We start from the raw sequence: 16,551 nt of genomic DNA, 5'->3' as shown, positions 1-16,551 counted from the left end.
AGGTTACACCCAGCATCTACCCAGAATGTAACCGGGCTAGTTTAAGACGAGCCTTAGAATACTCGTTGTCTCGTCTGTATATAATACCACAGCTTTTTTATCACCTAATCCGGGTCGTTAACCCAGTGTTATCTATATATATTCTCTTTGTCAAAGGGCGAGGGCCCGAAACGCGTAAGAGCTTTTTACTGATCCCACACCATGATGTCTATCATGGATTAAAGGACTTTTTATTCTCACATCGGTGTCTAGCCCCCTCCTTCTCCTGCTGTGCTCCGCTGTTTCCCTCGTGGAATTTTCTCCTGCTCTACACCTACTGCTGCGGCCAAGTTTATTCGAGCATTTGCCCGTTCTTGGCCGCAGCAGTAGCCTGGCGCGCGCCCGAGAGTGACGGGCGCGCGCCGAAGCAGCGGAAGAGCGCCCTCCGATCGGGGCACTCTCCCTACCGTTGCCGGGTCCGCCGGGTCCCCCGGAACCCCCTGCCGCTGTCCCGTGATCGCGGGACACCAGGGCTCCCTCGGGGAGCCCCTGGACGCGCGTGCAGGGGGCGCACGCTCCCGAAGACGCGTGACCGCGCGTCTATGACGCGCGGCACGCCGAGGGGCGGCCACTAGCAAGCCGGGAAATCTCCCGGCTTGCGGTACCGGCCACACTTTAATAAAGTGTGTCGGTAGTGTACGTGACGCACGCCAATGGATCTAACCAGCTCTCAATCATGAGTACCCCATTCCGATCATTACGGTCTGGGTGTTCAACTTTACCATTGTCTCTCTCCAGGGGGACGTTTATTACTGTGAACCAGGGGGTCAGATATTTATAACTGACCCATACCTTTATACACAGGTCCCCCTCATTTTAGGAGGTTATTATGGAGACACGGACTGTTTATTAATTAAGAGAGTGGTTTCATCAGGTCCATCCCTTCTACTTTGTACGTTATGCAAGATCTTATTACATTGATGTTGATAGTGACTCTCTACAGCTGAGCATTGAATCTTGGAACTCTGTATCCTCTTACCTGCTGACTTTATCTATGTACATAATGCACAAGATATTGCCCTTTATATACATAGGTAAGAACAACTAAACCAGCATGAAATAGGTGATACAATACGACCTAAAGTACATTACAGAACATATTAACTCCTTAGTCACCCAAGGGGTCAACTAGTCAGGGTTTTACATGACTAAAAAGGGGTTAATTTACTAAACGCCCACCACCCCCTAGAGCCTAACCACCCACCTTGAAACAACAATCCCCATCAACCACACCTCCACCCATCCTCGCCCCACCCCACAAACAAACACCCCGCTCTAGACTAATGTCCAATGGCCCTTTTAGCAGGATGTGGCTAAAAGTGATTTTGGCCATAAAAACAATAAGTAACATAACATTAATAATACATTTACCATAAAACCATTTCTTCTCAATGTTGTTCCCTACATCTCAATCAGAGAACAGATTGTAACATTGGAAATAATAAGTAAGATGTACTGTACAGGTTTTAGAAAAATTTTAAATGAACAATATTAAAAACCATTACATACATGCTTGGTTACCTTAGTGGCTAGTAAAACATTGCTGATTGGCAAATGCTTCTTTGTATTTCATTGTAATGTATTGTATTTTGGTTGCTTGTTTTTTTTTAGGTTGCCCATTGACTGCCATAGTGGCAAACCATGCTCATATTATGGGCATGGTGTGCTACTGTGGCAATACATTTGTTTATTGGCATTTTTTTAATTGAAAGTCTTTTTTATTTGGGGCTTTTTTTTATTTGTACTATAGCTTGCCCATTATTTGCCATGGTGGCAAACCATGCTCATACTATGGGCATGGTGTTCCACGGTGCCAATCAATTAGTTTATTGGGGGTGGAGGGTAATTGCCCATGTGGAGGGTGGTTAGGCCTCCTGGGTGAGTAGTGGGAGTTGGGTTAACCCCTTAAATACCATAGTAGTTGACTTCCGGAAGGTAGAGCTCTAAGATAGCTGCATTTCTCAGGAGCTCCTGTTCGGCCTAATAACAATCCACAGACATCGCTGGTTTTATACAGCAAAAGTGCAGATTAAAAGGCATCGCTAGGGAGTGTACCACCAGTCTGCTTTACTGAGACCATTATTGATCTGATAGGTCATCTCCCCAGAAGTCAATACTTAAAAGAAAATCTGAGGCCTAACCCTGTGCCTCAGTAGCCGTTTCAGGGAAGCACATGCTCGGGGCTTGTTCCATAAGCTGTCTCTCTGTGAGTGAGGGGATCCTTATCTCCTCTATCACATCTACTGTGGCTGCTGCTGCCCGTGCTGTGTCTCCTCCTTCCCAGGTTTGAAACTCACCCCTCCCACTTTTAAATGGTTAAAGCTCACTCCGTTTCACCTTCCACACTCATGGGAACTTGCATGCAGTTTGATTGCGACAAATCTAATATAGGGTGCTTTTCCTGGTATTATACAGGTTAATAAGAGCTTCAATCAGACTTAGAACTATGCAACTAATTTTGACAGATTTATTATAAATCATTCTTCCTGGTAATGTACAGGTTATTAAGAATTTATATTAGTGTTAGGACCCTTGAGACATGGTCTGCCTTGGAGGGGCTCAAGGGCTTACGACACTTTGGCCAAAGAGTTAAACCAAAAGACCATTTTATTCAAAAGATATCTATATATATATATACAGGCACTGTACCGTGTATTTGTGTCAATGAATGTAGCACTGGGCTCTGTCTGTGTTTCATATTCTGTCTCTGGTTTTAAACAATAATAAAGGTACACAGAGCAAAGAACAGAAACCCAACTTGAAGCACTCTTCCTCCCAAAAGCTGTATGATTGGTGAAATGATTAAAATAATATTTTTTTAGTGATTTTAATTATTAAAATAATCGTGGTTAAAAAGTACAGACAAAAGACACTGACTATAGATCCTATGTCGAGTGTAGTGATCACTCTGGATCCACAGTGCATAAAAATAGGTAACTGAGTTTGATTGAATCAGTTGTCTACAAGGGGTCTGAAATGCAGTCTCCCCTTAATGAATGGTCTAACTAGGTATAAGGGGGGAATGTATACTGTAAGTGTATAGTGATATCTATTACACTTAAGTATTCTATAGGTAGACTTGTTGGACTATAATATTGTAAATAGCTGGTGAGTGAAATAAACGCTTCAGTGTCCAAAATAGAATACTAGTTTCCTTCCTCCCTAAAATTGCTCCTTATAAATCTACCATCGTAACTTAATGTGACTAATAAATGGTGTAGTTCCACATTAACCCCAATGAGGGTGTATATATGTGGTCGCTAAAGAGAGTAGTTGATTAGATAATGTGTTGAAAATACACATACATACAAAGTACTGTATCTATATCAGCCCATTCAGTATACATACAGATGTGAATGGTATATGGCTCCAACTGACTTAATTTGGCCACTTGCCGAAGTTGTTTACCCCCAATGCAATTTGATGGTGCAATCAACCAATGAGGGTTATATATGAAGAGCCTGCTGTTGTAGTACATAAAAGGTAATATGTGACTACTGCAGAATAAGAGTGTGTGTAAGGGTAGTTAGATACTTAGTAACTTATGTAAGAAACCATTTATCTATTAATATACGTATACATGGTATATGCTACCAATGAAATTAATTAGGCCACTTGCCAACTGTAAAGGGCTGTTAAGGCAGCCAGTGGTTTATTCCCAGACACACTCTGACCGTACAGACAACCAATTAGGGTTCTGTGTAAAGAACCAGCTGTTGTTGTCCATACAGTATATGGAAGTATATAGCTTCTGCGAGGGGAAAATGCATGCAAGATGATTAGATGCTTTGTATCTTGAATAGGAGACTATATCCCCTTTGTCAAGTAAGCAGAGTATATAGAAACATCACCAGAGCATGTCACATAGAAGGAGCAGACTCTAAAGCATACCCTATTAAAAATAGTATGATATGTATATAGCCCTGTTTTCTAGTGAACACAGACCGCTACCATATGCTGTATAACCTGTAGGCTCACAGGGCCTAAGCCTCTGTCACGGAGAGCTTGGGGCACGCAAAATAGTAGATAATACCTTATACTTGGTGCAGCACCTCCACCTGCGATGGCTCCCACCAGAGGGGGAGTAGTTCCTCGCAGGACAATTTGATATCAATACACACACACACACAGCATATAAACAACCGAATGACTTTACTTGTCTGCAATGCATATATATATATATATATATATATATATATATATATATATATATATATATATATATATATATATATATATATATATATACAGTGCTTGACAAATCACCCAAAAATCTACTCGCCAAACCAAAAAATCTACTCGCCACCTTGTCCCGCCCCTAGTCCCGCCCCCAACCCCGGCTCTAGTCCCGCCCCCAGCCACGCATTTTAAAAAAAGCCATAAATTAAATAAATTGAATAAATTCCTAGTAAGAACATTCGTTTTTGATATTAGTTTATTTATTGTATTACATTATACTACAATTAGTCCTTGGTGTGTGTGTGTGTGTATAAATGTCAAATCTAGAAAAAAAAAAGCCAGATGTGAATGACTAGTTTCCTGCACCCCTTAACTAGTGTCTGGATGCCCCCGCTTCACAATATTTAAAGCAGCAATCCCGTCTGGGATCTTACCTGATCCGCAGACCCTCAAAGTCCAGGTACCCTCATTCCCGCAATGTTATACATTGGAGGGGAGGTGTTCGTTACCTGTCTTCTGGGTTAGGGGGGGTTCGATGTCTTCCGTGTGAAGCTTGAGTCAGATCTGGAAGTAAGCAGTATAGGTTATTTCAGTGTAGTATAGGGCAGTTAAGATATCCAGATCCATAGTGTGAGAGTGTGTGGGGGAGAGAGTGAGAGTGAGTGAGTGAGAGTGGGAGAGAGAGTGTGGGAGAGAGTGAGAGTGTGGGAGAGAGTGAGAGTGAGTGAGTGAGAGTGGGAGAGAGAGAGAGTGGGAGAGAGAGAGAGTGGGAGAGAGAGAGAGTGGGAGAGAGAGAGAGTGGGAGAGAGAGAGAGAGTGGGAGAGAGAGAGAGAGAGAGAGTGAGAGAGAGAGTGAGAGAGAGACAGAGAGAGAGTGGGAGAGACAGAGAGAGAGTGGGAGAGACAGAGAGAGAGTGGGAGAGACAGAGAGAGAGTGGGAGAGACAGAGAGAGAGTGGGAGAGACAGAGAGAGAGTGGGAGAGACAGAGAGAGAGTGGGAGAGACAGAGAGAGAGAGTGGGAGAGACAGAAAGAGAGTGGGAGAGACAGAAAGAGAGTGGGAGAGACAGAGAGAGAGAGTGGGAGAGACAGAGAGAGAGAGTGGGAGAGACAGAGAGTGGGAGAGACAGAGAGAGAGAGTGGGAGAGACAGAGAGAGAGAGTGGGAGAGACAGAGAGAGAGAGTGGGAGAGACAGAGAGAGAGAGTGGGAGAGAGTGGGAGAGAGTGGGAGAGAGTGGGAGAGAGAGAGACAGAGAGAGACAGAGAGAGACAGAGACAGATAGAGACAGATAAAGAGACGTCAAGGCGCCGTGACGTTGACGCTGCTCCGCGCTGATTGGATGTTTCCAGCCGACAGTGCTCTGAAAAACAGCTTGGCTGTCGGCTGAAAACTCCAGCGCCTCAGCACGCCTGCGGACGCTCGCGTGAGCCCCCTCATTGAGTATGCAGGGGCTCAGCGCGGAGCGTCCGCACGGCTCAGCGCGGCCTGTCCTTCTATGGACTCCGCCAGAGAGACAGATAGAGAGAGACAGATAGAGAGAGACAGACAGAGAGAGACAGACAGAGACAGACAGACAGAGACAGAGAGAGACACACAGAAAAAGAGAGACACACAGAAAAAGAGAGACACACAAAAATGAGAGACACACAAAAATGAGAGACAAAAAAAGAGAGACACAGAACACACACAGAGAGAATGAGAGACAAAGACAGAGAGAGGGCGAGGGCGACACAGGGAGAGGGTGACACTCACAGACACACACTCACTCTCACTCACTCAGACACTCACAGACACGCAGACACTCACGCAGAGACACACTCACGCAGAAGACTCACAGACACACACTCAGAGACACTCACTCACACACACAGACACACACACACAGGCACACTGACAGACACACAGGCACACTGACAGACACACAGGCACACTCACAGACACACAGGCACACTGACAGACACATAGGCACACTCACAGACACACAGGCACACTCACAGGCACACTCACAAACACACAGGCACACTCACAGACACACAGGCACACTGACAGACACACAGGCACACTGACAGACACACAGACACACAGGCACACTCACAGACACACAGGCACACTGACAGACACACAGGCACACTGACAGACACACAGGCACACTGACAGACACACAGGCACACAGGCACACTCACAGACACACAGGCACACTCACAGGCACACTCACAGACACACAGGCACACTCACAGACACACAGGCACACTCACAGACACACAGGCACACTCACAGACACACAGGCACACTCACAGACACACAGGCACACTCACAGACACACAGGCACACAGGCACACTCACAGACACACAGGCACACTCACAGACACACAGACACACAGGCACACTTACAGACACACAGGCACACTGACAGACACACAGGCACACTGACAGACACACAGACACACAGACACACAGACACACAGGCACACTGACAGACACACAGGCACACTGACAGACACACAGGCACACTCACAGACACACAGGCACACAGGCACACTCACAGACACACACACACACACAGGCACACTGACAGGCACACTCACAGACACACAGGCACACTCACAGACACACAGGCACACTCACAGACACACAGGCACACTGACAGACACACAGGCACACTGACAGACACACAGGCACACTGACAGACACACAGGCACACTGACAGACACACAGGCACACAGGCACACTGACAGACACACAGGCACACTCACAGACACACAGGCACACTCACAGACACACAGGCACACTCACAGACACACTCAGACACACAGGCACACTCACACACTCACAGACACTCAGTCTGTCACTCACACACTCACCGGGTCACACGTGGCAGCAGTGGGGTCTCCGCACGGCAGTGGGCCCTCTCCAAGACATGGGACACACAGCGCAGCGTGGGCCTCAGCAGCAGCAGCAGCAGCAGGTCCCCCCAGGTCCCGCCCCCCCCCCCCAGAAGCGGCCGACGCCGCAGCACGCTCCCCGGACACCCCCGGGCAGCAAGCGAGGATCGGGGGCATGTGATTAGGGGGAGATCATGGGCAGGAGGCGCTCACGGGGGAAGCTGGGTTGGCACTTCCCCCTCCGTCCCACGTGGGGAGCGGAGGGTGCGGGGGGGGCTGGATCGCGCGCTTGTTTTGGGCTTCCCCCTCCGTCCACGTGGGGAGCGGAGGGGGGAGGGTGTGGGGGCTGGATCGAGCGCGGCGCTTGTTTTGGGCTTCCCCCTCCGTCCCACTTGGGGAGCAGAGGGGGGGGGCTGGGTTGCGCGCGGGGCTTGGTTTGGGCTTCCCCCTCCGTCTCACGTGGGGAGTGGGGGGGGAGGAATGCGGGGAATTCTGGGTTGCTGGGGGGAACAGGCAGCGCAAATGGCAGGACACTCTGCTTGCCCTGTGCACGCGCGCCGGGACCACAGGATTTGCCGCCATTTTTTGTAACTTTTTTTTTAACCCAATCAGGAAGGGGGATTATTTATTTATTTAAAAAAAAAAAAAAAAAAATTGGCAGGAGCAGGGGAATTCATAGAGCTGCAGCACGGGTCGCCAGCTGCCTAAATCCACTCGCAACGGGCGACAGGTTATCGTTATTTGTCGAGCACTGTATATATATATATATATATATATATATATATATATATATACACAGTGGTTGACAAATCACCAAAAAATCTACTCGCCACACAAAAAAATCTACTCGCCACCTAGTACCAAACGTGTGCTGCTTGGGCCAATATTTACTCGCCCGGGGGTTAAATCCACTCGCCCGGGGCGAGCAAATGTATAGGTTTGTCGAACACTGTATATATATATATATATATATATATATATATATAAAACAGGTGTCCCTCCCTAGAGGAGACACTATCTACTGCGCCTCGCAGGATGCTTCTTCCCCTCCTTCACCGGGTGATCCCACCCCGTGTCCAATACCCCCAGCACAATATGTCCCCACCCTCAAGTGAGATAATGAATATGTATGGGTGACTGCGCAGCCACTGTGTCCTGTATGAATGGTGATATAGTTGGTGCACTTGAAGAGTACCTGCCAGGTACTCCAGTACCCGGGCCTGCCAGGGTCTTTACAAAGGGTCCGAGGCGAGGTGACACCAGCAATAGGCATACGGGGCGATCCCACCCAGACAACTGCAGCTCCAGTAGCAGGGTCTGAGCCCAGACCTCCTGCTAGTTACACACTGTCTCTTTAAGCGATACTGAACGGCACAATATGGGAACCGGAACCTATCTAGGGCCAGTCCCTAACTCTGCTCCACACTACGGGGACTCAGGGCCTAACTGGGCCTGGGGTATAAGGCCTAGGTAGGGGATGAATGCCTCCCTACACCTGGAGCTCCATCTCCTTCCTCCTCCCACTAGCCCTGAGCAACGTGCGTGCCCTCCGACCCCTATATCCTCCTTCCTTCCTTCCTTCCTACCACCCCATTGGTTCCTTTGTGTCACCTGGTCCCGCAGGGGCTGCTGGGAGTCGTAGTTCCCTATGCTCCACCCTATGAGAGCTACTCCTCCTTCGCGGGCTTTGCTGTTTGCCTGCGCATGCGCGACCTCCTGCTCTACACCTTCTGCGCCTGCACCAACTCCCAACATGGCGGCGCCCTGATAAGGCGGAACCTCCAATATACCGGAGCGTTCCCTGCCCTGCTGCAACCCTCCCACCCGACAACAACAATGCAGGTGAGGGGAGCCCGGCTACATGTAATATAGTTAAGTTACAGAGAGTTAGTAAACGGTGTGGTATTTTGTATACCGATTGCCCATATTCATGAGTGGGCGCAAACCGCTATTACAGTCACGCTCGCTGGTAGCTATAGTATACAAAAAGGAGCTTTGTAATTAGTGAATGAACGTTAATACCTAGAGAACCTAGAGCGGGAGACCTTCACAGCCCATATATATCGGCTGTGGTCTCTCCCTGTCCTCCAGGCCCAGGACATTTGTCCGAGCATTCCCCCCCTGTCAGCTGCCCTGCTATTAGCGATCCAGTGCATAATCTCCCAGACCCATTAAGAATATTCCTTTGGCCCATATTGAGCTTGTTTAAAAATGAAGATTACTAGTAATATTTTAGGCGTATGTATGAAAGTACAACCTTTATTAGTGGACATGTTTATATTATTTGCTACTGTATATGAATATACTTTTATTGTTCAGTAATTTATGTATATCATGTTTTATCACATTATTTAAGTGTTTCATGTTAGGGTTTTTTTTTACCTTATAAGCAGATAGGCCATGATTGTATGGACATAATACCCCTGTGACCACTCACGCTGAAGATATGGTGACATATTTATATTTACTGGGATGGGGCTAAAATAGAATGTTCTCCAGTCACAGGACTATGTTGCTTATAATTAATATAGAAAACATACACAACATTTCCTAGATAATTGTCCAATTTAGCCAACAGACCAATCAGAAAGAGAACGTTTCATCAAAAAACCAACACTGAACATGAAATAACACATAATATATACTCCGCTTCTTTCATACCTACCGTATAACCTTAAGTCTTGGTAACAACTTGAATGTTTCAGTATGAATGTCTATTATCGCCCTTTCTCTAAGATTTAGGGTACACATTATGTCAATGGATTACATTCTGCAATATATCTCCAACATAAATCTCAATGGATACGTACGTGGATGCAAGTGTGAAGTCGAAGCTGGACTTTTTGATCCAGGAATATTGGGCATCACCAGGCAGATTGTTTTCATTGTCCTCCTTAATACAGTGAGGAGAGCCTTCTGCGTAAATTTTCCATCTGGAGGACAGAAGAATACACAAATAATTGAATTTATATATAGACTCAACTTTTACTAACAGTCCCATCTGTCACGGTAGTGGTAGCCAGCCTCACATAATAAAGGTGAGTCCTGGCTGGCTGGCTGCCCCAATGCCCCAATAACGTGTGTAATAGCCAACTGTGTGTGGCTCATTTTGCCCAATATATGTAATTTTTTGTGTAACCCCTTCCAGAAAAGAGCTAATCACTGTCTGAAGTCTGGAAGGGGGAAAACTGTATAATTTGGGAACAGGGAATGTAGTAAATGTATATATCTGTAAAAATACTTTATTCCCTGTAAAATGGTCCTGGTGAGGAACTCCTCTGTGGTGCACTCCTCTGTGTAATCACTCCACACTTACACACGAGGGTATGATTTAACAAGATCATCTTTATTGACTTGCGGCGGGCCAGCTGCCCCTCACAGCGGTTGTACTCAGCCGCTCATGCTCACCGCACTTCCCTTTGAAAGGCGGCCTTTCCCCATGCGGTGGATTCCCTATCTCCCCTTCGGGAGATAGTCCCTGAGCCAGGTCCCTGGTCACAGTCTTATAAGCTGTCTCCTCCCAAGCCTGTACTCAGACTTGCTCCTTGTCTCATAACCTCTGAACCACCTTCCAACAACTAGCAACAGCCTCTGAACACTAACCTTTTAGCAGGGCTGTGCCTTATGTATCCTCTGGGGGCTGGCACAACTCTGACATCACTAACCAGGGAGTCAGAGCCTGTGACCACTCCCATCCATACATAGGGCACCTCACCAGGGTGTGAGGGCAAACCTCCATAATTACTGCTGGCATGCCCATAACTTACCAGGCCTTACTGTCAGCAGGAGAGATGACTGCAGCCATTTTACAGCATGGTTACATTTGTAATTATTGACTGACAATATTCTGGTAAAATGTTGTATGTTTTAATGGCATTTAATGTGAATCATATCAATTAATAATAACATTGTGTGTAATATGGCTTAAAGTAAGGGCACACTGATAATGTTGGATGTAATATGGCTTAAAGTAAGAGCATACTAATAACGTTGGCTGTAATTTGGCTTGAAGTAAGAGGATGTGAGACTAATTATACTAGTAGTACAGTGACTTATAATATATCTGATAACTAGATAGTATGTACACTTAAATTATATAGATGGTTGTAAACAGTGTAACCATCTAGTGTCCTGAAATGACAGGATATGATACCTGATATCCAGTAATTGAGTAAAGCTTGTTAATCCACAATGTAAGGAGAGTCCCAGTGAACGGACACCTTACCACCAGCCTACTAACAATGTTGCTGTTTGGTTAGGATCTGCACACAGAGCCCTGCCACAGGAAATAGTACCGTGGCAGACACAGGGGTGCTGATTAGACCAGATAGGTCAGATTACATAAAAAGCTAAACTAATCAGGTATTCAGACAGGTTATAGCTAAGATGCCTGATAACTAGTAGAGGTGCTCCTTGCTAATAATAAGTGTAGCCCTTAGTGTAAGCAGGAGCCCTATTGAGGGACCCCTTACCACCAAACTGCTATTAGTGCTAGCTGTTTGATTGGGCTAAGTACTCAGCGTGCTGTCCTGTGAAAAGAATGACAGGGCAGCCCCATAGGTACTATTGTGAACTTAGTAGCAAAAGCTGTGATAGACAAGTAACAGAAAATCAGGCACAGCATAGCCTGTGGTCTGAGTGCTGTTGCTGCCCAAAGACGCAGTCTACGAAGCACTCAGACAAGGAGCGATCCCACACCTCTCCGATGAGCCGACGTCACACGGAAGTGACCTCAGCCGTACCCTACGTACGTTTCACTGTTCATGGCTTTATACTGATAATGTTGGATGTAATATGGCTTAAACTAAGAGCATACTGATAACATTGGATGTAACATGGCTTAAAGTAACAGCATACTGATAACGCTGGGTGTAATATGGCTTAAAGTAAGGTCAAACGGATAACTTTGGATGTAATATGGCTTAAATGAAGAGCATACTGATAACGTTGGATTTAATATAGCTTAAAGTAAGGGCATACCGATAAAGTTGGATGTATTATGGCTTAAAGTAAGTGTGAGAGTGAAGGGGTTAACTAGGCTCACTAATAAAGGTTATGCCTACTTGGTTACCCCTGATCCATGTGTTGAGGTCCTAGAGTGTCAGCTCTTGAACCTAGATGTCGGAGATGCATTACTGTGACTGTGTGCAAATTATGCGACATTAAAGATTTATTTGTCTTTTGCCTTTCCTGGGGTGCTGGGACTGGGAGATTTCTAGGCTGTAATTTACAGGGTGGGTTTGCTGGAGAAAGTCTTTATAGAATGTGGCTATGTATCAGGGTTCCAAAGTTACAGGGTACCCCAAAAGATGTATCTGGGAATCAAGTAAGATTCTCGGATATATCAAAGCACATTGCTCCGGGCAAACTCTTACCCTGAAAACGTTCTTGCGACTGACTGCCAGGATTACTGCTGCAGCATGATACAGACAAGGTAAACGGGACATTGTCAAGGTAGCTTGTGACAGGTTATAATACACACCAAAATCTCTGGGTTGAATTGAACACGACTTAGATATAATAAATATAGTTTATTCCTTAACGAAGGTGAACACACAAGATAATACAAATAACAGACAAGAAATAGACACTTACTTAAGGGTTGGACAATGAAGCAATCAGGTACAGGATTGGCAATTCCTTCAGCAATACAGGTTCAGATGAAGACATCACGAAATACACGAAGACCATGGGTATAGGGCTTACACTCGTTTATATGGAGTTTCAGCCACATACCTTAACCTTTGGGTGCCTGAAAGTCTAGCAGACTTCTTTGTAGTCAGGAAACCCTTTTGTCTGTAAGTGTGAATTATGACACTTACAGACCACTCAGGCTCCTCGTTTTTCCGCCCTATTGTACACAATAAGAGTGGTCAGCCTTTGATCAGGGAGGCTGTTTGTAGACAAATGGTCACCATCCTGAACATTAACATAAAGCAGAGCCAGTAACTTTCCCGGGCTTTATCCCAGCCTTGAAAAACAGTATTTTTTTAAATATCTACACATATTAAAATAATCCGTTCTGGGTGAACCAGCGGGCTGAAATTTGCCAGGTCCTCATGCCGGAGGACCTTTGCCATAGTGGCCAAATATCAGCCTTCCACGACCCCCAGAATCGGAGATAAAAAAAACAAGTTAAAATCCCCTATTAACTTTAATGCAGGATTCTCCGCTATAAGCTAAAAGAAATCACAGCATTTCACTCTCCTATTGAAATCAATGGGCTCCGCCGCTATAGGCTTTCAATGGAGCAACTCCGCCATTGAAGTCAATGGGACAAACCTTATTTGTTCACATTTGCCCACCCTCCGTCTGGTTGATCGGAGAGGGCTGGAAATGGCCATATAGTCATGCCGGAACAGTGACTACCTGTGACCAAAATCCCAGCCCTCTGGTACTCCCAGAACCGGAGATATGGGCTTACACTTTTCACACTTTCGTAATTAGCCGTTTTAAAGCCACGCGGCTTTCTTCCATTAGAATCAATATGGCCGACGCCTCCATAGGAAATGCATGGGCCGGCGCCACCATAGGATTCAATGGGACCTCCGCTCCCAGTAGAGTTAATGGTGCGATCATCATGGCGAGCGCAACCCTTTACGGGGGTCCTTCATACTCAGACCCAGTGGTGGTCGAGTGTGGGGGGTTCCTAGGGTCTAGGGGCAAAATTAATTTTATTCCTGGATGTCCTAGAACTTAAGTTTCCCATGCCAATTGTATGTGAACTTGACCTAGTTTCATCAAAGCTCTTTTTCAGATATTGTATCCGCTTCTGCGGTTTGGATGGCTGCCAACCCGTTCCTGGAGGTCGGTGTCGAGGAATCCCATTGAAATGAATGACTCCATTGACTTACAATGGGGAACCGCCGCTCCTCCTCTCGGGCGCCACCTGCAGGTCTTCTGATGAAAATGGGCCCAAATCGCCAGTTTCCCCATAGGATCATATGGAGCTGCAACGGCGACCTATGGGGAGCTGCAAAATGGAGCCTGCAAAGGTGGGAAAATGGAACAAAGGGCTATAATCACTCCTTAACTATTAACCCTTTCCCTCCTGCATCAATCCTAGTGTATGTGTTTGTGCAGACACTGGAATGGGAACAATACATATTTATAGGGGAATACACATTTGGGTAGGGAAGCAGGGTAAAAACACATTACTGGACCGCAGTCCAGTTAACCCCTTGCTTCCCAAGTGAGAGCAGGGGGTGGCCAAATGGGGTGAAACTCATATATTCCGGGCCAAACCCCCTCTCCTTGACAGACATGAAGGGGTTAATGTATGCCTACAACATACAGGGGATCCCTAGTATAATGGGAGATGCCCAGGTACATGCCAAGGTACCCTGAACCTAGTTTATGGGTTCAGTGGGTGCTCCAGCTATATGATGATGCTGTGAGTGGTTTTTGTGTGTAAAAAGTTTAAAGTCATTTTTATAGTGTGGCAGGGATGAGGCTCGTAAGTGTAGGCGATATATCCCCTCACTCCATCCTGACAACAGAACGGGACTTACACATTTTTATCAAACAAGATACAGGACACAGTGTATTTTATTAAAGGGTTATATTTAATAGGTATATGTACTGATAACCTGTCAATGAACTGTGGCATTTCCAAATCCTGGGTTCCGAGGGACCAGATGGCTACCAAGCTTGGTGCCTATGGGTCTGTGTGGAGTCCGGACTTGAAAGCCTAAGGGATGCTAAGGTGTTATAACAGGCGGGATACTGCAGTTTTACTTGAGCACCCACATCCTGGGCTAACACAGGGCTATCTGGCCACCATTTTCCCTACCCCAGACTCGGTGGAGCTTGGACAGCAGGTGGGCTCAATATGCTAAGAGGCAGAGGTGCCAGGTTGGCGCATGCTCCTTTGCAGAATGAAAAAATGTGCCCCCCCCCGGATTTAGAATACCAGCAAATCGGTGATTGGCTGCAGGAGAATTCCCACGAGCTAGTAGGCTGTAGAGGTTTGTGAATGGGACACTGAAACCCATAAGAAACATTGCAGCCAATCAGGACAGCGAATTCCAAGCGCCAAACCATCAGCGGCAAATGCAAAGATGCTCTGTGAAGAATAGACGCGAGCCGGCTTCAAAGATTTTGACTGAGAAAAGTTTCTAAGTCCCGCTTTTGAGAACGTAGCAGTCGTGGCTGGCATTGCACGCCGAAATCAGTTCCAGGACTTGTGAGTACCTCACTGTCATTGGAAAGGGCTCCTACAGAGGTCATTTTTCGTTTGAAGGAAGATTTTATTCGTTAGCCCCGTTCACAGTAAGTGTGTTAACCGTGTAAATTGTTTAAAGTAGAATGTTAGATAAAGTTTAAAAAGTAATTTGGGACTGATCTATTGCTGATCATCTCTTCTCACTTCTCAGGTAAAAACGTATTTCAAATTGTCTGTCTGTCCTCAAATCAAAAGGGCGGTTGAACAAGCTCCGTGCAACATCTCTGCTCTCTGTTTGTGGTGGGGCCTTGCTGTGGGGGCGGGGCCTTGCTGCTTCTCTGCTCCTGCGGGGTCTTCCCTGCACACAGACAGACCCTCGTCCTCCTGTCTGTTTCCCCCACATGGGGACCGGAGCATGCAGAGTACTACCCCCTCAGATCACGAAGGGATCATGTTTTTCCTCTGAGGGGAACAGCGAGACAGAAAACCTAATAGGGAGACAAGGCCGAGGAGGGAAACGGCGGTGCATTGGTGACGTCATCAGAGGTGAACTGGTGCTCCGAGTCGCGGCTGAGAGGTGGGGACAGCTACAGGATCCAGCTTCTACCCATGCACCACGCACCCGGTATTCAAGCCTGCGGACGGCACGTCTGTCATCTGATTTTAAGATCTATCAGCATGTGAGTGCAACTGTTTGTGATCTTAATTGTTATATTAAATGTGTTACAGTATGTCACGTACGACCCCCTGCTAGCACGCGACCTGAGGTTATGCAGATGATAAAAGATCTTAGACTAAAATATCCGCCAGGGCCTCAGGTCCCTGTTTATTATAGGAGAAACTATGCACTTTAACACAAAATCAGTTGTAGTTACATGGGCCCAAATTCGTAAGTTATTCTCTCCAGAGCACGCATTAGTTCGTTCAGAGCCCAAAGCATTACTTATTAAATGTTTTAATATATATACAAATACAGTGCTTAGATTACAGAAAAGGTATTACAAAATAAACATACAGTTATTACAATATAAGGCAGAACAGCTTCTTAAAATAAAATGATAAACATAAAAGAAAATCTATACTTCACCACATGACATAGATTTTCCCCAGAGAGGTCGCTGGTAAGAAACATTGAAATATCCCGTATCTGGTCTCAAAATATTCCTCTGTAGATATCTACCCCCCACCACACTTGCTCAACCTTAAATACAGTTATTTCCCATTGAACACAACCTAAACCCAGCATCTGTCATAAATCAGTGGTGAGGTTGACAGTCTTACCCCAG

General features: G+C 46.1%; 1 protein-coding gene across 2 annotated transcripts in view; it reads right to left on the bottom strand.

Moving 5' to 3' along the window:
* The window catches only part of ALOX15B (arachidonate 15-lipoxygenase type B), a 125,656-nt gene that overhangs the window by 72,403 nt on the left and 36,702 nt on the right, over positions 1–16,551 (bottom strand). For both annotated transcript variants that reach the window (XM_075593495.1, XM_075593493.1), the window contains exon 4: positions 9,912–10,034. In XM_075593495.1, the coding sequence (XP_075449610.1) occupies positions 9,912–10,034 (123 nt within the window). The remainder of the gene's footprint in view (positions 1–9,911; positions 10,035–16,551) is intronic.

The sequence above is a fragment of the Ascaphus truei genome, chromosome 3, assembly GCF_040206685.1.
Source record: "Ascaphus truei isolate aAscTru1 chromosome 3, aAscTru1.hap1, whole genome shotgun sequence".
NCBI lineage: Eukaryota > Metazoa > Chordata > Amphibia > Anura > Ascaphidae > Ascaphus > Ascaphus truei.
The sequence above is the reverse complement of the archived record's forward strand: the minus strand, read 5'-3'. Positions and strand labels throughout refer to the sequence as shown.